This window comes from Phyllostomus hastatus, unplaced genomic scaffold (genome assembly GCF_019186645.2).
Source record: "Phyllostomus hastatus isolate PE091 unplaced genomic scaffold, TTU_PhHast_1.1 phas_scaffold_385, whole genome shotgun sequence".
In the NCBI taxonomy this organism is placed as follows: Eukaryota; Metazoa; Chordata; class Mammalia; order Chiroptera; family Phyllostomidae; genus Phyllostomus; species Phyllostomus hastatus.
The window spans coordinates 15,341,532-15,368,202 of NW_025334026.1; the positions used below are offsets into that span (position 1 = coordinate 15,341,532).

Sequence of the window (26,671 nt, forward strand, 5' to 3'; positions counted from 1 at the left end):
AAACACCTATACTTAACCCCACAACCTACTCTTCTTTTGACCCTCCACCTTTCCAGTTGCTTAGGTCAAAAACCTTGGGGTTATGCTTGAATGCTCTTTCTCACACCTAACATCCAACCCATTAGCAATTCCTTAGCCTCTACTTTTAAAATACAACCAGTATCAAACCACATCTTACCATCCTACTTTAAGCCACCATCACCTCTTACTTGCATTACCTAACGGGTTTCCTACTTTACACTTGCCCTTACAATCTATTCTCAGCAGAGCAGTTAGAGTGAAGCAACTATTAGTCATGGTGCTTCTTTTCAAAACCCTCTAATGACTTCCCATTTTCCTCAAAGTAGCAGCCAAAAGCCCTTATACATAGGGTAGCCATAATTACCTCCTGATTCATTGACTATAGTCCTACTACAACAGTTTATGCCTGTTGCCTCAGCGTATGTATTAACAATGTTTCCTTTGCTCTGAGCCAGAGTGGTCTACATATTGAGTAGGCCAAAAAGTTTGTTTAGTTTTTTCCATACCATGGCTCTTATAGTGCTTAGCTGTTTCTAATTTCATTCAAAACAATTTTGTTAGATTGTATTGTGACAGCTGTCATATCACTGGGTATTTTTTAAAAATGTACCATAATTGGTGAATTTTTATGCAGACATTTTAATATTGAAGACAGAAGAAGATATGCAACATTTTTGGCATATTATGCTTTATTATTTCAAGGAAGGTAAAAATGTACCTGAAACACAAAAAAAGATTTGTGCAGTGCATGGAGATAGAGGGTGCTGCGATTGAATGAATAAGCCAAAAGTGGTTCGCAAAGTTTCTTGGAACTATTGACATTTTGGCCAAATAATTCTTGCTGTGGGGCTGTCAGATGCATTGGAAGATGTTTAGCGGCACCCCTGGGCTTCTACTCATTAGAAGCCAGTAGTGAAAGACAGCCAACATGCTCAGAATATCCAAATCAATAAAGTTGTTAGTGACAATGAAATACACATCTTCTATTTTACAAAACAAAACAAAACAAAAAAACAAAACAAAACAACCTAAATGGACTTTTTAGCCAACCTGGTATTACATGGCCAACCTACCCATAAAGCCCTACCAAATCTACCTGCTCATCTGATCCTTCCCCACAGTGGCTGTTACCTAGAAAATGGTGTGACCCAGCCCCAACTAGTGTGGCTCAGTGAATGGAGTGCAGGTCTGTGAACCAAAGGGTCACTGGTTTGATTCCCAGTCAGGGCACATGCCTGGGTTGCCGGTCAGGTCCCCAGTAGGGGTTGTGTTAGAGGCAACCACACATTGATGTCTTGCTCCCTCTTTTTCTCCCTCCCTTCTCCTCTCTGAAGCATAGGAGTTACAGAAGCGGAGAAAACAAAAATTCCTATTTTGTGGAGCTTAACTTTATATGGGAAGGAGGTAATCAATGACCAAGATAAAGAAGTAAACCACATATTAGGTGGCATTAAGGGCAATAAGGAAAAAAAAAAACAGGAAAGAGGATGGGGAGGAAAATGTGGCTCAACTTTAAAAGGAGTCGATGGAGAAGATTTAACTAAAAATGATATTTAAGTCCAAAAGAGAAAGGAGGCTCAAGCCCTGTGAACCACAGCTTTTTTTTCTAGGCTCTTAGACATTTAGTTTTCTTCTTTTTCTTTTTGGATTTTATTTATTTACTTTTAAACAGTCTCTAGAACTCAAGCAGCCTTTATACCCTTCCTTTGACGCAGCTAGGAACCCTCCAAGGCTTGGGGCTCGCTCCTCACGTGACTGCAGTGGCCCCGCCCCACTGTCTGGAAAGGAAAGATGGCGGCGCCCAGGGTGGCCTCAGAAAGCGATGGCAACGAACGAGAGAGTGCTGGACCGCTAGAGCGTCCACTCCGCCACCTATTCTGCGGTAGCGTCCTGAGAAGGCACCAATAGGAGGTGTCCGTGCTAGTCCTCCCCACAATTTTTAAGGGGGGAGGGGGAAATCAAGCTACTGCTCAGAGGTTGCTTGGTCAAATCTGCCTCCACCTTTTCCACCGATTGGGATCCCCGGGATCCGAGTCGGGTAGGACGAGGTTGTGGGATTCAATAACTGGGTTCTTCTCGCCTCGAGTAGTCTCCCGGGTTTTATTACGTGACTTTGGAGTTTCTATCCAGCCTCCAGTTTTAAAGATGTCCCTAACACACACCCAGTCCGCCCGACAGGGACAAGGACATCCAGTCCGCCCACCCAGGGGTGCCCCACTCCGAGTTAAGGCCCTAAATGCTAATTCCTCGTGATCCACCCTTTCCACCCCAGCAGTGAGCTAGCTCCCTGGCATTGAGTCTAATGAGTTCAGAACCCCCTCCCTCAGGCCCCTGGGGCAGATGAGCCCTTGGCCACCGCCCCTACAATTTCCTGCAGACCCAGCAAACAAAAGGCTCGGGAAGAGAGGCGAGGCTGAGCAGGGCGCCCTTCCTGCTGGAACAGCTGATGGAGCAAACTGGCCCTGGAGGGAGCGGAGGGGTGGGATGAAATTCCAGGGTTCCCGAGGGACCGCACTGGGGGGCCAGGCTCCTAGATCTCAGGGAGGTAGGGAGTCCAGGAAAGTGGATTTTAGAGGACCCAGGCACGTCACCTGTCACCTGAGTTTGCTGGGCTCTAGGAGATGCATACTGCCTTTGTGGAAGTGATGTCAACCTTAGGGAATGGAAGGGGTAGGGGAGTACGGCTTCAGGTGAGCTCTCAGGCCCCAGCGAGGCTGGAATGGTGGGGGCTGGGAGAAGACCAAAGCCCTGCATCAAGTCTGGGGCCCAGCTTACAGCCCTGTAGCTTGACCTGCTACCCTCTGTGCTGGCCCCACCCAAGCCTGACTTCCTGCTCCTCCCCAGGCACAGAGCTTTCCCTTGCCAAGCTCCATGAACCATCGCAGGAGCTTCTTGTCTCTTCAGGACCCTGAGAGCCTATTCCCCGGCCACAAATAGTCCTTAAATTCCCTCCTAGTGCCAATGCCCCAGTCCTGTCAAGGACACAATGGTAAGGGAAGGGCCACATCCAGTAGGTGGGGGGATGTTGGCATGGAGGGGGGGCTTGGCCTCATATCCTGTCAGGCTGCCAAGGGAAGAGAGGAAACAAAAGACTTCCCCCTGCTGGGACAATGAGCCTCCCACTACCTCTCTCCCCTTCCACTCCCCCCTCCAACCTCTCCCTTTTAGCTCCCTCCTCCCTTCTTACCACCTCTTGGCCCTCTGGTAGCCTTGGCTTCTGTCATGAGGTGTGCCCTTCCCCCTCCCTCCTTCCTATCAGGTCCCACAGATGCTCACTCCCAGTCCTAGCTGTTTCAGTCAGTCCCCTGCTAGCCCATCAGCGCTCAGGGTCCCTTCTTCTATCCCCAGCACCAAGATTAGAAGCTTGAATGGGCAAGGCTCTGGTGAATGTTAGGGGGGATATCATACCCGTTTAATAGCTAGTGGAACGTAGAAGCTCTGCAAGAGAAAGGCTCCAAGACGGAGGGAGGGAAATGCCCTCTGCCTGGCCTGGGTAAGAGAGGAAGAAGGAAAGGGCCTTAGAAGTGCCCCTGGAAGCTCGTCCTGGGTGCTGGGTGCTGTGGGAGCGCACCCCAGTGGAGTCAGGCCTATCTGCTGACTACTAGTGAGTGCACTAGACAGGTCACTTAATCTTTTGAACCTGTCTCATATTTAAAGTAGATGTCATAATAGTCTAGCCTATTGTTCCAGCCTAACAAGGTTCTTATGATAAATATGGTTAAATATCATAATGTTTTATTTTTTAAAAAAGTGAAGTAGTAGGGTTTCTCCTCCACATCCCCATTCTCATTCCCAGCAGCTTCTGTTACCACATACACAAAAAAACTCCCAAACCTGCATCTCCAGCCAAAATGCTGTCTCTGCGCTCTTAAATGGTACACAGGGATCTCAAACTCAACATGCCCATCATCTTCCTTCTCCATGGTCCATTTCATTAGCTCCTACCAAGCTGCCCAAGTCTGAAACTTTTTAAAAAGTTGATTAGAAAGAGAGAGACAGACAGAGAGAAACATCAATTCGCATTCAACTTATTTATGCATTCATTGGTTGATTCTTGTACATGCCATAGTCAAGGATCAAACCTGTATTAAGACAATGCCCTAATCAACTGAGTGGCTCAGCCAGGGCCCAAGTCTGAAACTTGAATCATGCTTTATTTCAGTCTCCTTCACCCCCATAGCCAGGTTCTAAATCCTGTCTGCTCTAGTTTTTTGACACCTCTTAAATCCTCCCCTGAGACACACACACACACACACACACACACACCAATGTCAGTTCAAGCTCTGTCATTTGGAGAACTGCATTTGGTTTCTCTGCCTTCAATCTATTCTCCAAAGTTGTATAAGTGGAATCTTTCTAGACAAATTCACCAACGTTGCTTCTTTGCCTAAACTACTTCAGTTGCTCCCAAGGTATTCAGGACAAGCATGCACTCCTGGAAGATCCTGTAATGACCAAGGCTGGCCCTTGCTCACCTCTTTACCTTCTCCCTTGTCACTGTCTTTGCACGCTATACCCTGGCATTGTGAACTCTGGGGAGTTTGGAGACGATCTCACCACATTCATGCTTTTTTATCTCCTTCTCCTTCTGCCTTTAGAGCAACCTTTCCTGCCAATGTGCTCTAGGACCCTTTCAGACAGCATCATCTTCTTCAGGAAGGTCACCTTGACACTGCAGGCTGGATTAGGTGTGCTTCCTTCCTGATACCATAGGACCCTCTGTATACCACTATTTATGCTCAATACATAGTCTCCTATGTTGAAAATTTCATGGCTATTTCTACACCTAGTGTTACAGGACAGATCTTGGGGGGGACAGACAAGATACTGGTATTGAATAGGCCCCCCCTCTCCTGGGGTCCTCCTATACTAGGTTCACCTTGCCCGTCACTAGGGAATTATGGCTCTCAATGCCAGAGTTTGATGAAAAGGAAAGGAACTATTTATTCAAAAGTTATACAGACTCAGAGTAATGACTTAATGTCTTCTCTACAATCCCAAAGTCAGTTAAAACACCCCCCCCCCACGCACACAGTGCTTCCTTCCCCCTTGCCCAGTCAGGGGTGCCATATCTCAGGAAAAAAATAGAAGTCTGTAGCTCAGCTAGCCCCCAGTCCTTGCCCAGTAATCCATGCTTGGCTGGCAGGCCTCCCTCGGTTCCCAGCACTGTCAGCTGTGTCACCACCGGGATCTCCAGTTCTTAATCCAGACCCAAGTGGCACCTTCTCCTGGCCCACCAGCAATAGTCCTTTTACACCTTTCCATTCTGCAATGTCTCTCCTGCATTCTTCCAAACTGCTAACAGAGACCTCTGCATTGCTGCTGCATCTTGATTTCCTGCTTTCTAAGCAGCATGGCAAAGGTAGCCCCCAAACCGTGTGGTTCCCCCCATGGCTGCCATGCCTGGGTTTAAATCCTAGCAGGAATCTTCCTCTGCATCCCCATTTCTGACTCCCCACAATTGGCTACACCTGCTAGCATTCCTGTATTTTTCCAGCTTTTCTGAAGTCTGGGCAGGCGTGGCCAGTGGCATGGAGCCAACCTTCTCCGAGCTCTCAAGCAGGCGCTGTAACCAGGGGGAGTTGCCTCCCAGTTAAGTCATGGGTCAAAGTCACTCCCATTTCCCTGGCTCAAAGCACAGCCACAGTTACTTATCTACTAAACTAGCCAAAAGTTTTGGATATGTTAAATAACTGTTTTTGCAGTTATTTGCAAAACTGTTGATATGCAAAATAAATCTTAGTGGCCCTGCTCCTTGTAGCCCACCCTCCAGTTCAGACTTGTGGAGATGAGAACATCTTATGTTTTTAATATTTCCTGGACACCCTGAATTCTGGACCCCATTACAAATCTCTCTGTGGGGGGCCCTGGCTGCACCCTGTTACAGTAGCTGTCAAATCCTGGAAGGCAGAGGATAACTGTGTCCCAAGTCCTGGCCCATAGTAAAATGTTAAAAAATAATTGCTGAGTAAATTAAAGAAAGACAAGTCAATAAAGAATTACTAGTCAATAAAGAATAAACAGTTAACAAAATTCACTGGGTATTTACTGGGGGCCAGACAGTGTATGTTGAATATATGTTGTACCTGCTTCTGTGAAATTTAGGGCCACATACAAGCAAACATACAATCACCGATAAATTAGTAAAGGCTTTTGTGTGTGTCTAATACAACTTTGTATTTGATGAGTTCAGGAAGATTCATGGTAATCACATGAAGCCTGGATTCCAATTTTGTGAGTCCTGAAGTTTATACAATTTGGGGAACCCTTATTAAGAAAACAAAATTGTGAATATAAAATTAGGTAAAGTTAATGTTTATTTAGACTGAGAGATCACAACCAGTTGCAAATGTTAAGGGGACAAATACTAACAATATTACAAAGGCCAGATTAGAGCTCATTTATGACTAAATGTGAACCATTTGTCATGTACTGCAAATGAGAAATGATGTGCTTTGCTATTATGTTACTGTGTTTTATTTTTTAGTTGTACAAAAGATGTGTATTTAGATATAATCATGCACTATTTTTAATAAGCTAGGTAAATAACAGATTTGTAGTAAATAACTCTCAATGCACCTTATAATAGTTTCACGTCCTACCTTTTTCTTACAAGTGTAATCTTTGACCACCTCTTCATATGATTAAGACTTTGTATTATTATTTTCTATTCTCTTTATATCTCAGTCTTCCCTCCAGTATGAACAATGTAATTTTTTTTCTTTCATTATTGAGTTTATAAACATCTCTTTTGGCTTTTGATTTATAAACTTCTCTTCAATTCATTACTGGTGAGGTCAAAACCTCTATTAAATTCCTTTGCTGTAAGAGCTATGATTCAGGACCATCTCAAACGTCCTCGTGCCGTGACTCACCTTAAAAACTGTGTAAATTGATGGCACTCATTAACCAGGGTTTGGGGAGGAGCCGGGAAGGTGAAGGGTGCTGAAGTGTAAACCTCATGGGCTTCCAGGTAATTTTAACTCTAGATTTGACAGGGTTACATGGGCTGTGATATGGGAAGAGGAGTGACAGTTTCTACAGTTCATGGTGAAGAAATCATCAATAGTTTGTTTAGTAAGTATAGGAAAAGTCCTAGCTCCAAGACTGCTCCAAGCAACTGTAACGATGTGAAGAGGGAAAACGAAGCCCTGCCAGTGGTTGGGGGAGGGGGTGGGGGTGGGGGTGCTCGCCACAGGTACTGCCACAATGATCATGGGCAGGGGATGGGGTGACAACCTTATCTGTGGGGAGAAGGACAGAGAAGTGCCCCTAAGTGCTGTAATAATAAAGAAAGGAGGGCCTGAGATTTGTTGGGGCTGATTCAGGTAGTGACATGGATGCTTACCTGTGTAATGTAATTCAGTGAATACTGAATTAGCTCACCTAGGAAGTGGTCCTGGGTGGTCAGAGGGTGGAGAAAACGATCTCAAACCTACAGGGTAGATGGAGAGTGATTCCTGGGTATTGGAGTGAAAAATCCCAGCTATCATCTCAATGGAAAGGGGAAGTAATGCATTTCTGCCAGGTTATAAGATTTTTAATGCCAGGAGCATGTTTTATAAATCTTGCAAATTAGCAGTGAGCACCCAGCACATAGTAGATGCTCAATAAAAGTTTCCTTTTATTCATTCTTTTACTGGTATACACTAGGTACTAAGAGCTGGATTATATGCTGGGGGTGGGAGCTGAGGACTCAATGATATGGGATCTACAGGGTATTTTCTTACCTAAACTATTATCTTCTGTCTAGCTGAGGGGGGCTGGTCCTCAGGGGTCAGAAATACAGGGTTCAAGTCTGCGGTGAGCTAGTACACTATTCTATTCCTGTTTCATCAGCCCCTCACTCCGGTCTGCCTCATTTCTCTGTGCTTCTCGGTCTCTATCATGCACCATCATGATGAATCATGATTCACCTGTGAATCATGAACTCTCCGCCAACACCAAATGAGAAAATTCAAAGAGCCCAGGGGGAGACAACTTTTAGAGGAGAGAATCTGAGTGCAGAGTGAAAGCAGGGAAAGGTGGGGGCAGGGGGAATGTAACCTGGAAGAGAAGCTGATAACAGGACAGAGGCTGGACTTAGATCAGGGAGAGAGGAGGATGGTATTCCCAGCCTCAGCGTGGTCTGCTGGCCTGGTCTGCCTGGCTCCATTCAAGCCGGCTGTTTCCTGCCCCCTGTGACCCCCCACCCCGGAGCAGGACCCAAGCAAGGCAACAAGGAAGGGCAGGGGTGTGGGGAGCACCACTTGTGGCAGGAAGATAAGTGAGCTGGGACAAGAGGTCACTACAGGCCTGGCTGTCCTCTCTAGGGGGTTAGCGATGCTTGACAGCCCGCCCCCGCCCTTCCCCAGACATCGGTGACTCCTCCTTCCCTCTCTCTTGGCTCCTCAGCTCCTCCAGACTCTGTCCCCCTTAAATAGTTTCTGAATTTAAGCCCTTTCCTTCCAATTCCTTCACTGGAGGACTCCTGCAGCACCCTCCATCCACCCCAGGACTCACACTAGGTGCCCTGATGCAGAAGGGGGTTGGTGGGAGGTTCGCTGCTTTCCAGGATCCTCCCCTCTAACTGATGGGATGGGAGGGAGGGTGGTGGCAAAGAGAGGAAAGGCCCTCCCAGCCATCCTGAGGGCCCCCAGGAGCCAGACAGGAAACAGCCTCAGGAAAGACAGCAGCAGCCCGGCCCCAGCCCCAAGGGTCAGGGCTGCGCGTGGTGCGGAGCCCGCCAAGCGCGACAGTGAGAATGAGGACGGTGATTTGGGACTCCATCCGGACCCCTCACTATCTCAGACTCACCTACCTTTTATTTACCCTTGCTTCCTAGACTTTTCTATACTTCTTCCCATCTCAACCCTGTTGTGTCACTTCCACTCCGCATTTTTCAGCGCTAGGTTGAGCGCATAGAAAGTCCCCAATACTTAATGTTTGTTGAATGATTGTGTGAACGTTCGCTCCGGGGTTATCTAAGCTGAGATCATTGGCTCGGGGAACCCCAGGGCCACCCTCCATCCTCAAAACCTTTCCCCAAACACCGTCCCCTGCGCCAATGAGGGGATAATGGGCTAATCCAGAAGAATCTTAAATCTGCAGGAAGATAATGCGCAATTTTGTGGGGCCCTCTGGGCTGTTGGGTGTGCTTCTCTGCTCCCTGGTGTCCTCGGGGTTCTGGCCTGCCCCAGGGGTCCCTGGGCCCCGGCCCGGACACGCGGGATCCGGGCCCGGGCACAGTCTCCGTGCACATCTGGGCGGTCCCTGGGCTCCGCGCCCACCGCCCCTCCCCCTTCTCCAAACTTTCTCCGAACTTCCCGACCTGCTCCACTGGGCGCCCCACTCCGCTTCCCTCATGAATTATTCAGCACCGCGCGACCCAATCAGCGCGCCTCGGGCCCCAGTCCTAGTCAGGGCTGGGGGCGGCTCCGCCAGCGTCCCGCGCGCCCCTCCCTCCTCCGCCGGGCGCCGCCTGGCCAAGTCCCAGCCCGGCCCAGCACATCCCCGACCCGACCCGATCCGCAGTCTTCCTCTCTCCCGCTCAGTCCTTGCTCCTGCTTCCACACACCCCGCTGGCGCGAAGCACAAGCACTCGGCCCGCGGCGCGAGCAGCACCACTCCCACGAAGGGGGGGGAGGTGAAAGCGCGAGGCAGGCACACCCCTAGCCAGCCGGGGCGGGACCCCGAGGCCCCGGAGGGACCCCCGACTCCAGCCACGTCTCTCTTTGCCCCGGTCCGGCGCGTCCCCTACAAGGACGCCCCCCGCCCGCCTGCGCAGTGGAGACTCGGGGCCACACCTGGGCGCTGCCGCCCGGTGCCCTGCACGCCCGCATGGCCCCGCGCTGAGACTCCGACCGAGAGTCCGGCGCGGGGAATCCAGGTCTACCCGCTCAGGGGGGATTCAGACCTGGGGGGGCTAGCGCCCCCCAAACTCAGATCGGGTCCAACAGGAGTGAGGCGGCGCCATGGAGCTCCGGGCTCTGCTCTGCTGGGCTTCACTCGCAGCGGCTTTAGAAGGTGAGTTTCCTCAGGGGCATCCCGCCACTCCTGGGGCCCCCAAAGTTGGGCCTCGGAGTGGAGGGGCCCGACCTCTCTCTACCCCTACACGGCACCTCAATCCCGAACACTTCGGACCAATAGTACTAGACCGGGCGGGGGGCGGGGGAGAGGCAGCCCAGCGGGGAGTGGAGTTTTCTTTTGTTTGGGAAAGAGATGGAGTCGGGCCCCGTCCCGGGACTTGCCCCAGCCCCGGCTCCCCAAACTCTCTCACTCTTGACTCCAGACTCCTTTGGTCGGCCTTTCCTTTTCTCTCTACTCCAATCTTCAAAACTCTTTTCAAAGTTTCTGACCCTCTTCCCACCTCTGCCAAAAAGAAGGAAAGGTTTCTGGAGGAACAACTGCAGACAAGGCAGAATTTTGTGCTAGGCCATAAACTGCCCCCACCCCTCATTTCCTTAGCATTCACACCTTGATCCTCCAATTCCACTGCCTTTGTCAGAATGGCCACCTTCTGCACTCACACTCCAAACAAATCTCCCAAAGCCACTGCCCATGCCGCAGAGAGGCCCCCTTCCTGGTTTCCCCAGACTCTACCCCAGCCCTTTAAATGCTCTCTGGACCCCAGCCCTGCCCCAGCCCTAGACAAACGGGCTCCCCTCCAACCCTGCTCACCAGCAGAACTGACCCGTGCAGCCCCTGTGTTGCCCTAATTCAGCCTAATGACCATGTACCTCCTTGTCTCTCTACACATTTCTAATTTTTCTATATTCTCCCCAAATGTTTCTTCATCCAGGAGCCTCTCCCCTCCCCTCACTCCCTAGAGGGGGAACCAAGAGCCCTATAAACCCTCCTCCTATATCCCTAATCTCCTTTCAACGAGCTGCCTCCTACCCCCCTTCACTGCCTGAAATCAAAGGGGTCTCTGGAGAGGGGGTTTTGGGGGCTGCTGAGGAGGAGGAATCAAAGGCAGTTAGAAACCCCTCTCCCCCAGGCCAGGCAGCGCTGCTCTGGGCTGGGGATCAAAGGCTAGGTGTGGAGAGAGGGAAGACTGGCCTGGCTCTGAGAAAGAAGAGGAAAAGATCGTGGGAGAGAAGGAAAAGCAGAGCAAAGAGAAAACAACCCACCAGGATGAAGTGGGGTGAGAGGGAAAAAAAGATGCAAAGAGGAAAAGGGAATCACTCGATCTGCTGTTACTGAAAGGCTTTCTAAGCCCCAGGGCCGTGCTGAGGGCTTTATATTTTCATGGTTCCTACAGCCCTGGGGGTAGGAGGGATTGTTGTCCCATTTTACAGCTGAAGAGCCTGAGGCTTAGAAGAGTTGAATAACTTATCCGAGCTGGTCACACCAGTGAAGTTGAAAAGTGGGAGACAAAAAATGTAGGAGAGAGCAAGAGAAATGGAGGTGGACAGAGAGCTGGGGGGAGAGAGGTGAAAGGGCAGAAAACGGACATGTCAAAGAGACCTCCAAGAGGAGGCAGGACCCAGATAGAGTAAGAGAAAGTGAGCCGCTTGGAGCGCAGGGGGCAGCCCTGAAACAGAGACAGTGTGTAAATTGGAGACAGGAAAACACTATCCAGGCTGGAACAATGGAGGGTGGAGACGGCAGGCTCAATCCACCCCTTTCCCAGAACCCAGGCATCCTGTCCCCAGTGTGCTGGGCTGTCTCCTGCCACCCATGGGGGCGAGGGCCTTACCTGAGGCTGGCCTGGCTGCCTGATTCCTTGCCCTCTGTGGATAGCACTTGCTCCCTGGGAGGAGGCTGCCCCACCCACCTGCTTTCCCTTCCCTCCAGCAGCCCCCATTGGGAAGTGGGGACCAGGTCCCAGGTGTGCTGCTGGTCTCCAAGGGGATTCCCCTACCCTCCCTCCACCCTGTGCAGTTTCCCCTAATCCCCACCTTCTGCCAGGGCCCCACCCCTCCCTGGTGCCCCTCCCCCAGGCCGAGCTGAGCCAGGTGTATTCTGCCCCCCCCATACACACACACCTCTAAAATCTCCTCCCCTTTTCCTTCCCATAACCAAATCCAGATGTGAGGCCTCTGCAGGCAGGGGCCAGGGCGGGAACCCAAGCATCCCAGCCTCCAGCACTTCCCCTTCTGACAGCAGCCACAGCAGAGAGCTGGGGGGGAGAGGGGAGGGAGTGGAGGTGCTGGCTGCACCTCAGGAGCTAAGCAGCACCTCCCGGGATCTGAAAAACTAGAGTGTTGGGTCCCAAAATGGGTGGGGACATGGAAGAAGAGTAGACTTGGGGGCAGGGAAGCAGCAACTTGGGGATTGGGGAAGGGACTGTGAAGGCCCTGGCAGGTCCTTTAAGGAGGGGTGTCCCCATGCCAGCAGCCCTTTGCCCACCAGAGTCAGGGCCAGATGAGGGGTCTAGTTTAATCCTTTCTGAGCTGTTGACCCTTCTTCCCTTCCAGTGTTTGCACCTTCCCCTGTCCTCCAGGATACAGCCGTCGAGGGAGGTCTAGATCTGGGAGTCCTGAGGGCCAGTGAGCCTGCCAGCGGTTAGGAGTGGGGTTGGTGTTCAGAGAAAGAGCTGAGAAATAGCAGGGCAGGGCTCACTCCCCTCCTTACCTCTTGTCTCAGTCAGACTGACTCTCCAGATTGAAGCTGAGAGGACCTCCCTGCTTCTCCATTCCCAGGCAACTGGTCTTCCCAGTGTCTCCCCTAAACAGTGACTAACTGTCTATCTATCTGTCTTAGAGACCCTACTGAACACAAAATTGGAAACTGCCGATCTGAAGTGGGTGACGTTTCCTCAGGTGGACGGGCAGGTAAGAGCTGGGCCCAGGGGCTGGGGTTCAGAAGGGAAACTGAGGAACCAGGAGCACCAGTGCCGACCTGCTCCCCATACCATTGCCTAGATCACAGCAGCAGGAACCGGTGTCCTCCGAGCTCTTGCTCTCAGAGGTCCCCTTCCCTCGCCACCCTAGCCACTTCTGCTTGATGACAAACCCTCTCCCACTGACATTGAAGCCATTAGGCAGCCCTCACGCTGACCCCCTTCTGCCCACAGTGGGAGGAGCTGAGCGGCCTGGATGAGGAGCAACACAGCGTTCGGACCTATGAGGTGTGCGATGTGCAGCGTGCCCCAGGCCTGGCCCACTGGCTGCGCACGGGCTGGGTTCCCCGGCGAGGTGCCGTCCACGTGTACGCCACACTTCGCTTCACCATGCTCGAGTGCCTGTCCCTGCCCCGGGCTGGGCGCTCCTGCAAGGAGACCTTTACAGTCTTCTACTTTGAGAGTGATGCCGACACAGCCACAGCCCTCACCCCAGCCTGGATGGAGAACCCCTACATCAAGGTACCCAGAGCACAGCCACGGGCCAGGGCGGGGCTGGGGCAGGCCTGTGGTCTAGGGACAGTGGAGGTGAACTTCTAAGGCCGTCTTAGTTGGGTCGCTGGAAGCAGGAGCCTCAGGTCTGGGGAGGGAAGAAGGCAGTGTGCTGGTGGTGGAGCAGCAGCATGCAGCTGGGCTGCCGCGCTGGCCCCCAGGGAAGGTCCTCAGTCACTCCACCCCACTGTTCTTAGGCCACCTACACTTCCCCCTTATCCTCCTACCCCTCACCCTGGAAGGCCTTCTCTCTGCCTCTTCTACCCACCCACTGTGTCTTCTGTGTTCCATCCCCTAGGTCTCCCCTGGGATGCCTTTGCTGAGGCGCCCCACTCTGGGATCCCATCTGTCATCACTCTCATCATACTTTGTAGCTTACCTGGGTTTCCTTCATTTCTGTTTCCTCTGCACTGAGTTCAGGGCATACAGTAGGTGTTAGTAAATTTTTGTAGGTCGAGTGGATGAACAGAAAGGAGTGGTATAGGACAGAGCTGGACCCGTTGTAGGAGCTCAGCAAGTATTCCTGAACAATGTTAGGGCCTGCAGGGAAGTGGGTTGAGAAAGGTGGAGAGAATGTTCTGGAACAGCATCCAAGGAGGTCATGGAGAGGGTAAGCTAGAAAGAAGACAGTCCACCAGGTCTTTGGGGAGTGGAGGACAGCAGCGGTCAAATCTCTTCTTTGACCCCAAAGGTGGACACAGTGGCTGCTGAGCACCTGACCCGGAAGCGCCCTGGGGCCGAGGCCACCGGGAAGGTGAACATCAAGACGCTGCGTCTGGGCCCACTCACCAAGGCCGGCTTCTACCTGGCCTTCCAGGACCAGGGCGCCTGCATGGCCCTGCTGTCCCTGCACCTCTTCTACAAGAAGTGTGCCCAGCTGACCGTGAACCTCACCCGCTTCCCGGAGACTGTGCCTCGTGAGCTTGTGGTGCCGGTGACAGGGAGTTGCGTGGCTGATGCCGTCCCTGTCCCGGGCCCCAGTCCCAGCCTCTACTGCCGGGAGGATGGCCAGTGGGCCGAGCAGCCAGTCATGGGCTGCAGCTGTGCTCCAGGGTTCGAGGCCACCGAGGGGAACACCAGATGTCGAGGTGAGAAGGGGCATGTCCGCAAGAAAGCATTGCCAATCCATGAGGAGGACAAGGTCCTGTAGCCTGTTTTTGGACCCACTTCTTAAATTTCCATTTTGAACATTTTTTGCTCTCCTGGGCACGCCGTTCCTGGAGGGGCTGTTTTCATTCCCCACCCCTCCACCCCCTCGGTATAGTTCAGAACCCTTCCTCACTTCCACACTCTCCCTGATACATCCACTCCTTTCTGGACATGGGAGGCTATCCAGGGGTGCAGCACTGTCCCCAGGTGCGGGGGGGACACCTTGTTTGGCTCAGAGGACAAGGGTGTCATGGCCTCTGTTCTTGTTCAGTGTGGTTCCTGGGTATTTTCACAGCCCATTGTGACGGATGAGGTGAGGATGCCAAGTTCTGTGTTTGCTCCACCCCGCTTCGGTGTTATGGAGGCTGTTAGACCAGCTGCTGTGTCTTGTTAATAAAGAAGCACACTCACTTTCATGTCACAACCCTTTCTTCATATTTTGATCGTTGTATTCAACTTACTTGGATTCCTCTACAACCCAGTGTGTTTTGTGGTGTGCATTGAAAATCGTTTTTCTGAGCAGTGCTCTTTGGGTCTCACCAGCCTGCCGAGGAGTGCAGGCGCTGTGGGTGTTAGGGTTGACTCCCGATCTGGAGGAGCTCTCCTCTTAGAGACGAGGCTTCCGAGCTCCTCCTGCCCTGCTTCCCCCTTGGCACTTCAGGTAGCCTTAAGAGCAGCTGCGTGTTTTTGATGCATGTTTTGGTGAATGCTTTCTCTCTCTCAGCCTGTGCCCAGGGCACCTTCAAGCCTCTGTCTGGGGAGGGGTCCTGCCAGCCGTGCCCAGCCAACAGCCACTCCAACACCATCGGCTCACCCGTCTGCCAGTGCCGCAATGGGTACTTTCGGGCCCGCACGGATCCCCGGGGTGCGCACTGTACCAGTAAGTGACCATTGGCCCCAGGGGTGGACCCCCATTCCAGTCCCCATCTTCCCAGGCCTTTCTCCTCTTGACCCTGGCCTGCTGGTGCCCGGCCAAGTCAGTGTGGCTGCCCATCTGTCCCACTGCCCACCCCTCATATCTGTTGGGCCTCTGTCTGATTCTCTGGTTTCCTGCAGCCCCTCCATCGGCTCCAAGAAGCGTGGTTTCCCGCCTAAACGGTTCCTCCCTGCGCCTGGAATGGAGTGCCCCCCTCGAGTCAGGTGGCCGAGAGGATCTCACCTATGCACTCCGCTGCCGGGAGTGCCGTCCTGGGGGGTCCTGCACACTCTGTGGAGGAGACCTGACCTTCGACCCAGGTCCCCGGGACCTGGTGGAGCCCTGGGTTGCAATTCGTGGGCTGCGTCCTGACTTTACCTACACCTTTGAAGTCACTGCCTTGAATGGGGTATCTTCCTTAGCCACCGGGCCCGTCCCATTTGAGGCTGTAAATGTCACCACAGACCGTGAGGGTGAGACTGGGGGCTGGGGCAGCATGTGGTCAAATGGGAGAAGTGGTGGTGGGAGAGACTAGCAAGGCCTGACGGGAAAAGGGGCAAAGGCTGTGCAGTGGTGTCCTCAAGAAGTATGGAGGGTCACGGCTTTGGGAGCAAGAGGCAGAGAGTGAAAAAGATGCAAAGGCAGGCTGGAGAGTTGAGGATGGGAGCCAGGAGGAGTTCTTGAGATATCTGGAGGATTAAGACACTTGCAGGTAGCAGAGGAGTTGGAAAGGCAAGAGATAGACCTGCCATGCAGAAGAGCCCCAGCATGTCCTGTCTCTCACAGTGCCTCCCCCAGTGTCTGATATCCGGGTGACTCGGTCCTCACCGAGCAGCTTGAGCTTGACATGGGCTGTTCCCCGGGCACCCAGTGGAGCAGTGCTGGACTATGAGGTCAAGTACTATGAGAAGGTGAGACCGGGCACCACCCCTGGGGCTGGGGGTGGGCAGTGAGACGTGCTCCAGAGTGGGACACCTGGATTGCAGGCACTTAATTCCAGCTCTGCCACTTACTATCTGGAGACCTGGGGCCAGCCCCTTGGCCTCTCTGAGCTCAGTATCCTCATCTGTAAAATAGTTGTGATAACAGTACCAACCCCACAGAATTGCTGCAACAATTAAATGAGACAGTGAATGCAATTCTCAGCACACCGCACAGAAGTGAGCACAAAGGCCTCGCCTGCTATGTAACGGGACCAAGGTGCTAGTGATGGGGCTGCAGGGCAGGGGGAGGCTGGAAGAGCAGCAGAAACTACAGACCTGTACTTACAGCCAACCCCTCCTCCTCCCGGACAGGGCGCAGGGAACCCCAACAGTGTTCGGTTCCTGAAGACATCGGAAAACCGGGCAGAGCTGCAGGGGCTGAAGCGGGGAGCCAGCTATCTGGTCCAGGTGCGGGCGCGCTCCGAGGCCGGCTATGGACCCTTTGGCCAGGAGCACCATAGCCAGACCCAGCTGCATGGTGAGCCTGGGAATAGGCCTGGGGGGGAGGCGATGCTCCCGAAGGACCCCCACAGTCATGCCCCTAGGCTCCTCTTTCCCTCAGCTGAGAGGCAGTTCTGGCCTGGTGAGGACAGCATAGGATGTGGAGACCCAAACCGACAACTGAGCGTGAAGACCTTGCTCGGCAGCCTTCCGTCAGCTGCGTGACCTTTGGCAAAAACCCGACCTCAGAGCCCCAGCTCTCTCGCCCAAATAAATGGAAATACGAGGCCTCTCTCACAGGGTTGCAGGGAATCAGTAAGATGACACCTGTTGTAATATTTTAATTTTAGTTTTTTTTAAACAGTTTTATTGAGATATGCTTCGTCTATCATACAGTTCAGCCATTTAAAATGTTTAATTCACTGGCTTCTAGTATTTTTCCAGAGTGGTGCAGCCATCACAATGAAGGGTAGAATGTTTCAGCACCCCAGAAAGAGACCCTGTACCCCTCCACAACCCCCTAGCCCCCGGCAAATTCGAATCTACTTTCTGTCTCTGGATTGGCCTGTTCTGGATGTTTCGTACCAGTGGGGTCGTCCAGTGTGCAGTGCTTCGCCTCACTGGCGTCCTTCACTTACCGTCCTGTGTCCGAGACTCGCCCGAGTTGTAGCAGGTGTCGCCGTGGCCGGGGTGTGCTCTGCTTGTTCCTTTGTCTGTTGATGGACTTATGGGTCGTTTCCACTTTGGGGCGGTAAACCCTTTGTTTTTACTTAGCCTTCAAACTTTCATTCAAATGGGACTTTTTGCGGTCACTAGACTTAAAACAAAATAAGATCAAACCAGCTTTGACAGTAACAAGGCTGGGAACCTCCCCTGAGGGACACAGGAGGGGCCCACTGCCTGTGGAAAGCAGTGTGAAAATCACCGTGCTTCCCCAGCCCTGCCTCTCCTTTGTCCTCTCCTACTTGCCGCAGTGTCCTCAGGAGAACCACAGCTCATTCAGGAGACCTGTGTAGGGCCCTTGGGGACCATCAGGTCTCCTGATCACGTTTTTTTTTTCTCCCCCAGAGAGTGAGAGCTGGCGGGAGCAGCTGGCCCTGATTGCAGGCACTGCGGTTGTGGGCGTGGTGCTGGTACTGGTGGTCATTGTCATCGCTGTTCTCTGCCTCAGGTGAGGGCTCTGAGTCCCTGGAGGCCCCTAGGAAACCTGTGTAGATGTCCCCTTACCCCAGGACAAGACTCCCTCCATGCCCCAAGAGCCCATTTCCACTTGGAATCTTTCTCAGTCTCTGCTCCTCTCTTCCCATCCCGTCCCTCTGGGAATGTAAGTATGTGACTCAGTTTACCTTGTCTTTCCCATGGCTATAGGAAGCAGAGCAGTGGGAGAGAAGCTGAATACTCAGACAAACATGGACAGTATCTTATTGGGCACGGTAGGTAGGCTTGTCCTGAAGGAAACAGTGCGGGGGCAAGGTTATGAGCCCAAGAATTGGGCGTCTGAGCGCAGGGGAAGTTACTCAGCTAATGGGCCTTGCATGATGCCTCAGGTACTAAGGTCTACATTGACCCCTTCACTTACGAAGATCCTAATGAGGCTGTGAGGGAATTTGCAAAAGAGATCGACGTCTCCTACGTCAAGATTGAAGAGGTGATTGGTGCAGGTGAGAGGAAAGATGCCTGGAGGCCTGGGAGGAGAATGGGGTGGGCAGGGAAGGCCAGGAGGAGAGCTGACCCTCGGCACCCTTCCTAAAGGCGAGTTTGGGGAGGTGTGCCGGGGACGGCTCAAGGCTCCGGGGAAGAAGGAGAGCTGCGTGGCCATCAAGACCCTGAAGGGCGGTTACACAGAACGGCAGCGGCGGGAGTTCCTGAGCGAGGCCTCCATCATGGGCCAGTTCGAGCACCCCAACATTATCCGTCTGGAGGGCGTGGTCACCAACAGCGTGCCGGTCATGATCCTCACCGAGTTCATGGAGAATGGTGCCCTGGACTCCTTCCTGCGGGTGAGCTCCCCTGCCCAGCCTCCCGAGTCCACCCGTGTTCCCCACACACAGCCAGGGGACTCAGAACCCAGGACAGGTGGCGGCTTCCACATCACCCCCTTCGCCCTTCATTCTCCCTTCAGGAACGGCTGAGTCCCTGGGACTGGCCTCTCTGTGGGGCAGCTGACCCTGGGATATAAGGGGCCATCATTCATGCTTTTAACAAGTACTTCCTGAGCACCTCCTTGTACACCAGCTACTACTGGCCTAGGCCCTGGGAATAAAGCCATGAGCATCTCTGCTGTTAGGCTGACAGTGTAATGGGGAAGATTGGAAATTAAGGAAACAAACAAGCTTTTATTAAACAAATAGTTTCAGATGTGGAAACAAACAAGACCATGGAAAAATGGCTGGGGAAAGTAGCGATAGTGCCAAAACTCAAAGAATAATGAGGACTAAGTGAGAAAAATGATTGAGAATGTAAATAAAAGTGCTTGGCACATGAAAGAAAAAAATAAAGAAAAGTGGCTGGAGACGAGGGAGAAGAGCTTATTTTTGTCACTTTAACAGGTTTACTGAATTTTATCATTTTGTTAATTTTACATTGCAGTTTTATTTTAATCTTCACTCAAGGATATGTTTATTGATTTTAGAGAGAGAAAAGGCGGGGAAGAGGGAGAGGGAGAGAGAAACATTGATGAGAGAGAAACATGGATCAGTTGCTGCCCATAAGCACCCCAACCAGAGATCGAACCCACCACCTAGGTATGTGCCCTGACCAGGGATCGAACCTGCAACCGTTTGGTGTATGGGACTATGCTCCAATCAGCTGAGCCACCCGGCCAGGGCACCTCACATATATTTTTTTTTAATCAAAACATTTTCCTACATAGCAAAATAACATTGCATTGAAAAAAATTATAATTTCTTGGTATCCTCTAATACACAGTTGATATCTACATTTCCCCAGTTGTCCCCAAATGTCCCTTAGTGCTGGTTTACCCAAACCACCATCCAGTTTAGGATCAAGCATTATAACTGGAGATCATTGTTGTTTTCTTTTAAAGATTTTATTAATTTATTTTTAGAGAGGGAAGGGAGGGAGAAAGAGAGAGAAACATCAATGTGCAGTTGCTGGGGGCCATGGCCTGCAACCCAGGCATGTGCCCTTGCTGGGAATCGAACCTGCGACACTTTGGTTCACAGCCTGAGCTCAATCCACTGAGCTACGCCAGCCAGGGCGAGATTATTGTTTTTGAGTCTCTTCTAAAGCCAGCACAGTCCCTTGTCATGCTGAGGAGCTGGCCCACCTGTTCCCTTGAATGTCTCACTTTGTGGATTTATTAGATTCTTCCCTGTGGGGTCATTTAGCTTGTTTCTCTGTATTTCCTATAAGAAGCTATGTCTAATATTTTGATGCATTCAAAATTAAATGTTGGTGGCCAGCCTGATTCGGGGGTGCTGTGAACTTCACATGGCGTCCCACCAGGAGACACAGGCCACCTGGGTCCCACCATGAATGATGCTGAGGTTGACCTACAGTAGTGTGATGACAATTGGCTCTCTGTAGCGTACGTAGGAGTCTGTTCCATTGGTACCCAACAGAGATTCCATTGCAGGGAGGGCAAGGGGCCTATTTTAGAAGAGATGACATTTGAGTGGGTGTGAAAGAGTCAGCCTTGAGAAGATGGGGGAAGAGTAACGCTGGGGGCAAGAACTCGACAAGAAGCAGGAAGGCAGGTGGGACTGAACCTGGGGAGCAGAGGAACCATGGTGGATCTTGATGTAGGTGGTGGCCCTGCCACGTGGACCTCATGGCCTTGGTCAGGAATTTGGATTTGATTAGAAATTCAAGAAGCCTTTTGAGGGGTTTCAGTAGGAGATCCCTTTGGTGGGTGCTGGGGAGCAAGAGTGGAAGGAAGCCAGGAACCAGTGAGGAGACTTGCAGTCATTCAGGCTGTGAGGGTTGTAGTGGGGTGCCAAGAAAGGCTGGATTTGGGGTACGTGTTGGAGGCAGGGCCAGCAGAACTTGCAGATGGATTGTAAGTGGCAGGTGAGGGGAGAGAGAGGAAGGAGTTGCGGAGGCTGAGCATTGGCAAGTGGTGTTTCCTCAGGCAGATTCCAGCAGTTTCCACACACTGGGTTCAGGCTTGGAAGGTTGATTTAGAATTCGGTTTTGGACTCTGTGTCCCTGACCCTGTGGGGCTACTGAGGATCCCTGCCGCGTTAACTGAAATCAAAAGGTGGGATTAGTTAACCATTCCTGACTGGTTGGTTTACCTGGTGAGAGCTGTAAAGGTCAAAGTTGGGGTTTAGACCTTGGTTTTGGCACTGTGGTTGCTGATGGACCCTGATTTTCTCACTGTTCTCTTGCATACTACACACAGATGGTCCAGGAGGGGAGCCAGATTTTGGCTGAATCGGCATAAACTTGTCCCCACCTATATAAGAGGGTGCACAGAGCACACCCTTGTGAGAACTCTGGTTTTGTTACATAAAAAGAACATATTAGATCAAAAGCATTTGTTGAGTATGTTCTGGGTATAAAGCTCTGTACTATGTTCAAAGGAAGAAAAATTTAAAGTCTCCTCTCGCAATCTAATTAAGAGAGTGAATATGTATATTTGAAACTGGGACAGTTATAAGCACTGTGTAATGATAGGGGAGTAAGAGCTCAGCGAATCGGATGAGAGAAAGGAGGGCCTGCCTGGGAAGTCTACAGGCCTGGGTGTGAGATGGGCTTCAGGTGTCAAATAGGGTTTTGAACGTGAAGGGAAGTGGAAATAAGGGGGTGAGCTGTCCTAACCATGCCCCTCTCCTTTGTGTGGTCTCCAGCTGAACGACGGGCAATTCACTGTCATCCAGCTGGTGGGCATGTTACGGGGCATTGCCTCGGGCATGCGGTACCTTGCTGAGATGAGCTACGTTCACCGTGACCTGGCTGCCCGCAACATCCTGGTCAACAGCAACCTTGTCTGCAAGGTTTCCGACTTTGGTCTTTCCCGATTCCTGGAGGAGAACTCTTCTGACCCCACCTACACAAGCTCTCTGGTGAGGCTGAGGGACTGACATAGGAACTAGGTTCTTAGGGCCTGGTGGGCAGGGAAGGTTGAAAAGGTGGCTACGGGTTTGACAGCTCTGATCCAGGGATAAGATGGAGGAGTGGACCACGGAGGGAGTGGTCAGCTTAGGAAAGCCCACTTCTGGGTGTCGAGGAAAAGAATGGAGTTGGGGAGCTGGGTGCCAGGTCCCAGAAAGGAAGGAGGCCTGAGATGGGTGGAAAAGCAAAGGCTAGGAGCAGAGTGCCTGGATCTTGGGAGACCCTCAGCTCATCTTTGCTTTCCTCATCTTTAGGGAGGAAAGATTCCCATCCGATGGACAGCCCCTGAAGCCATCGCCTTCCGGAAGTTCACATCTGCCAGTGACGCCTGGAGCTACGGGATCGTGATGTGGGAGGTCATGTCTTTCGGGGAACGGCCGTACTGGGATATGAGCAATCAGGATGTAAGTGCCCCTTGGACCTGCCATATTTTCTTAGAATATTCTCACCTGGGATATGGGTGGGGTGTGGTTCCCAAAGAGCTCATCGCTGCTGGGTCCTTGAGATGATGAGGGTGACACAAAGAAGAGTTGACCTTTGTACCCAAGCGTTTGATAAAGAACGTTTGGTCACAGAAGGACACCAGGATGGAGGGCACGGTTGGGAGGTTACACATCTGGATCATGGCCCTAAGAGCTGCTGGGGCGTTAAGCCCCAGCCAGGAGGACCCCCAGCTTTGCCATTCTGGAGGGTTGTAGCACCCAGCCAGCATCGGCGAAGTCACCATTTTCTTGGGATCCTTTGCATCCTCATTCTTCCTGGACACCTTCACCCAGTGCTTCTCTGTCATTCCAGGTGATCAATGCCATTGAACAGGACTACCGGCTCCCCCCTCCCCCAGACTGCCCCACTTCCCTGCACCAGCTCATGCTGGACTGTTGGCAAAAGGACCGGAATGCACGGCCCCGCTTCCCCCAGGTGGTCAGTGCCCTCGACAAGATGATCCGGAACCCTGCTAGCCTCAAAATCGTGGCCAGGGAGAACGGCGGGTGAGGACTCTTCAGAATGGGCCCTCCTTGCTGCACTCTGCCACCTCCACCCCTTCAGAATCTCCCCAAAATTACCCGTCATTTTGGGGGGTATATGGGATTTTCCCTGTCTGCCTCTCCAAGGCTGGACTCAACATCGCCATCCTGATACAACCCTGGAACTCAGCACATCCTCCCCATCCTTGTCTCCCAGGGCCTCGCACCCACTTCTGGATCAGCGGCAGCCTCACTACTCAGCTTTTGGCTCTGTGGGTGAGTGGCTTCGAGCCATCAAGATGGGGAGATACGAAGAAAGTTTTGCAGCCGCTGGGTTTGGCTCCTTCGAGCTGGTCAGCCAGATCTCTGCTGAGTAAGTCATAGCAGGAACTGGAGGTAGGGGTTAGAGCCAAGCAGTCAGAGGAGCATCTGGGGACCAGAATCCAGCCCACTGGTCAGCAGGGGCCTTTGGGGTCAACTCCCGGTGCCAACTTTTCTAGGGCCCCCTCAAAGCAGTAACAGCTGCTGGAGCTGAGAGCCCAGTGAAGCTTCCAGGCCAACTGTGCCCGCCTCACCCCCTTGCACCATTTCAGCCCTGGAGCATCTTGCTCCCTGCCTGGCAATCTGTATCTATCTTTGTGCATCTATCTACATTCCAGACCCTGCTCTCACATTAACAACGTGTCGACTTTGGATGTTTTCCCACCCATAAAAGGAAAAGATTCGACTAGGTTTTGGAGAACCTTTCCAGCTTTAATGTTAAATGGTTTTATGATTCTGACACTTTCCAAATACTGTGTTTTCCCTAGTTGGTCTCTCCCTGATACTTCTCCCTTCTGCCTTCCCACTTCTCTCCCAAGGACTTTTTCTGGCCCCAGATTTGAATAACAGAATAGAAGGACTAGAAATCTGGAACCAGAGGGTCCTGGAGGCCCTCTCCCTGGCAGGGCAGTCATGGGCCAGTCTGCCCCACTGGGCCTGGGCACTCTCCTCCCAAACTTGTTCCAGCCTCTCCTTGACCTAGGTTCTTGCTCTCAGTTTCCTACCTCTCCTTTTTTTCCCTTATCTTAGTCTCCAGGCCTCAGAATGGAGGGGGGAGGCAGTTTGTTTTACCCCCTCCCTCCCCTTCCTCTCCACCCAGCCCTTCCCCTCTCTCTCTGGCCTTTTCTTTCTGACCTTTCCTTTCACCTCTAAAGCAATCTGTGCATCCCCTTCCCCCAGTCTCATTTGGAGGACCTTTCTTTTTCTCGTTTCTCCCCTTCTCTGATTCTCTGCCTTAACCCTTGCTGGAGTATCCATCCAGGTCCCAGCCCCTCCACCCCACCCACCCCACTTCCTCACCTCCTCCCTTTCGGCCCTCCCCCTTCCCATCCCCAACTGCGCAAAGCGCTGTGCCCAGGCTCCGAAATCTTCCGGAAACCGCTGAGCAACTATTGACCTGTGTCCCCTCCCCCGCTGGTCTTCCTCATTGGCTGACAATCCTGAGGCGGTGAACAAGTTTCTGGAGCTAAGCTAGAAGAGCTATCCCAGCAGCCCCATGGCCTCACCTAGCTCTCTATTCTTTCTCAGGGACCTGCTCCGAATAGGAGTCACTCTGGCGGGACACCAGAAGAAAATCCTGGCCAGTGTCCAGCACATGAAGTCCCAGGCCAAACCTGGAGCCCCAGGCGGGTCTGGAGCACCAGCCCCTCAGTACTGACCTGCGCCTCCTGGCCTAGCCCCACAACTCTGGAGCAGCAGGAATTCCCATGATGGGGACACGGCTCCCCGTCTTTTTGGGGCAGAGTTGGGTGGGGACCCAAGAGGCCCCCATCCCTACGCTCCATTGGATTGCACTTTGAACCTATGGGGGCAGGGAGCTGGCAATTTGGAGAGACAGGATTTGGGGATTCTGCCATATGGGAGTGAGTATAAAAGTAACATGCCCCTCAGGTGGGGAACCCCGCCAAGGGTGTGGGAGCCCTTCCCTCAGGATTTTCCAGGGTGGTTGGGTGCAATCCCTTTGATCCCCAGTTAGGCCCCCAGGGTGCCTCTCCTCACCTTGAAGGGCCGCAGACCTTGCAGACCAAAGAGAAGAGGGTGACAAGCCCTTAAGCTCGGGAGTGGAGCGCCATGGTGGGAGGCGGGAAGGGGTGTCACGACCCAGTGATGAAATCATTGGATGGGATGTCCCAACCTTGCTGCTGTCTCCACCGAACTCACTTTTCCCTTGTAAATGCCCCTCCCCCATCTGCTGCCTTCATATTGAAGGTTTTTGAGTTTTAAGTTTTGGTTTTGGTCTTATTCTCTTTGGTTTTTGTTTCTTGTGTTTTTGTTTTGTTTTTGTTTTGTTTTGTTTTTTACTGTCTTTGTCATAATGTTTTGTGTTGGAGGGGACCTGTTCATGATCACTTCCTGTTCTCGCATGGGAACAGGGACCATCATTGTGTCTGTTTTCAGAGCAGCGCCTTGGTCCTGCCGCGGTTTCCTGGCCCCACCAAGCACCCGCAAGCTGTGTCCGTGGGGTGGGGGGGGCTGAGGTAGTGGTGGAAACCAGAGACAGACACCGGTGCTTGGAGGGGTTCTTAAATTATATTTAAAACAATGTTTTTGTATAAATAAAAGAAAATGGGAAGTGTTGCAGCTCTGGGGGTAATTGGGAGCGGGGCATGGAATAGACTTCTGAGGAGGCGGAGTGTGCGGAGGGGTAGGAGGTCTGGAGAAAGAGCCGTGGTGGGTCTGGGTGCTGAGTTCCCAACCCCAGGGTGTGTTTCAGGTGGTGGGGTGGGGGCAGTGGGAGATGAGTCATTAGCAGCTGCTTCTAACAGCTCCAGATGGTTCTGCCAAGAGCCTGGGGCACCTCCGGGGTGGGGCTGCCCCCTCCTCCCCTGCCCTGGTTTTCTAGCCCTGGTTCCCTAGCCCTGGGAGGGTGCTTGTTTGAAGCAAAGAGGAGGCCTTGAGCTCACAGCCCTGCTTTACAGCCCCATGTAGTGTGGGGGTCAGGGTGGGGGGTGGAATCCACTGGGATGGGGGTCCAGTCAGATGGAGACAGATGTGGGCCAGATGTTGACAGCTGGGGCTGGTTTAAAAGCCTGGGAGGAGAATGTCTGCATGGGCTGTGGGGGAGGTGCAGAGAGCCGGGGTGGAGGATGCAGGCCCCCGAATGTGCGCGCGCGCACACGCGTGCACGGGTGCGCACAGATGCCGGACTGGGTCAGGACAATTCCCCCTTTCCAAATGCTGCCCAGGCAGGTTTTCCCATCCTCTTGGGAAGGGGAGGGGGAAACCACTCAGTGTCTTCTCCCTCCCAAACAGGAAGCTGATGGGGCCAATCCCCATCATTTTTTCTCTGCTATCTTCCGTTTCTTTCTCCGCAGTCAGCTGCCCTCAGGGACACCTGCAGGGGCAGGTCTGGACTAGGGCAGCTTTGTCTGGTGGAGCAACCTCGTCATTTCTGCCTCTCCGTTAACCCCTGTTGTGGTGGTGGGGTTGGTGCAGGGTCATAATCACAGCTTCTGCCTCTCCCAGCCCAGGGAGCCTCTGGGCAGTGACCTCATCTCCAGTTTCCCACCTGGAGCAGCTTCTGGAGTCCCCTCACTTGAAGAGATATCCATATTTTCACCTCCAAGGGAGAAAGGGACTCGGTCCTGCCAAGGACTGAGGGGGGGTCTGGGTCTAGAAAAGGGCCTATCGGGGGGGTGCCAGCCCAGGCCACCCCTTCCCCTGACAACCAGACACCTGGCTAGAGAAGGTGGCCTTAGCTGGCCAGGGAAGGAGTAGGTCACAGCTGAAGAACAGGCAAAGGGTCGAAGACCAGGCG

The 26,671-nt window shown here is 52.5% G+C and overlaps 1 protein-coding gene across 2 annotated transcripts; it reads left to right on the top strand.

The window, feature by feature from the left end:
• The first annotated feature begins 9,491 nt into the window (after positions 1 to 9,491).
• On the top strand, positions 9,492 to 25,491 carry EPHB4 (EPH receptor B4). 2 transcript variants are annotated; one of them, XM_045819459.1, is made up of 17 exons: positions 9,492 to 10,026; positions 12,709 to 12,779; positions 13,022 to 13,309; positions 14,031 to 14,427; positions 15,213 to 15,368; positions 15,545 to 15,877; positions 16,191 to 16,315; positions 16,700 to 16,865; positions 17,897 to 17,999; positions 18,197 to 18,261; positions 18,376 to 18,489; positions 18,581 to 18,828; positions 21,643 to 21,858; positions 22,162 to 22,311; positions 22,703 to 22,896; positions 23,090 to 23,245; positions 24,442 to 25,491. In XM_045819459.1, the coding sequence occupies exons 1-17, from the start codon at positions 9,975 to 9,977 to the stop codon at positions 24,569 to 24,571; spliced, it is 2,964 nt and encodes a 987-aa protein (XP_045675415.1). In that variant the 5' UTR covers positions 9,492 to 9,974; the 3' UTR covers positions 24,572 to 25,491. The 2 variants fall into 2 exon arrangements, with proteins under 2 accessions (XP_045675415.1, XP_045675416.1); XM_045819460.1 differs by having other exon boundaries at positions 23,090 to 23,148.
• Positions 25,492 to 26,671: the final 1,180 nt, after the last annotated feature.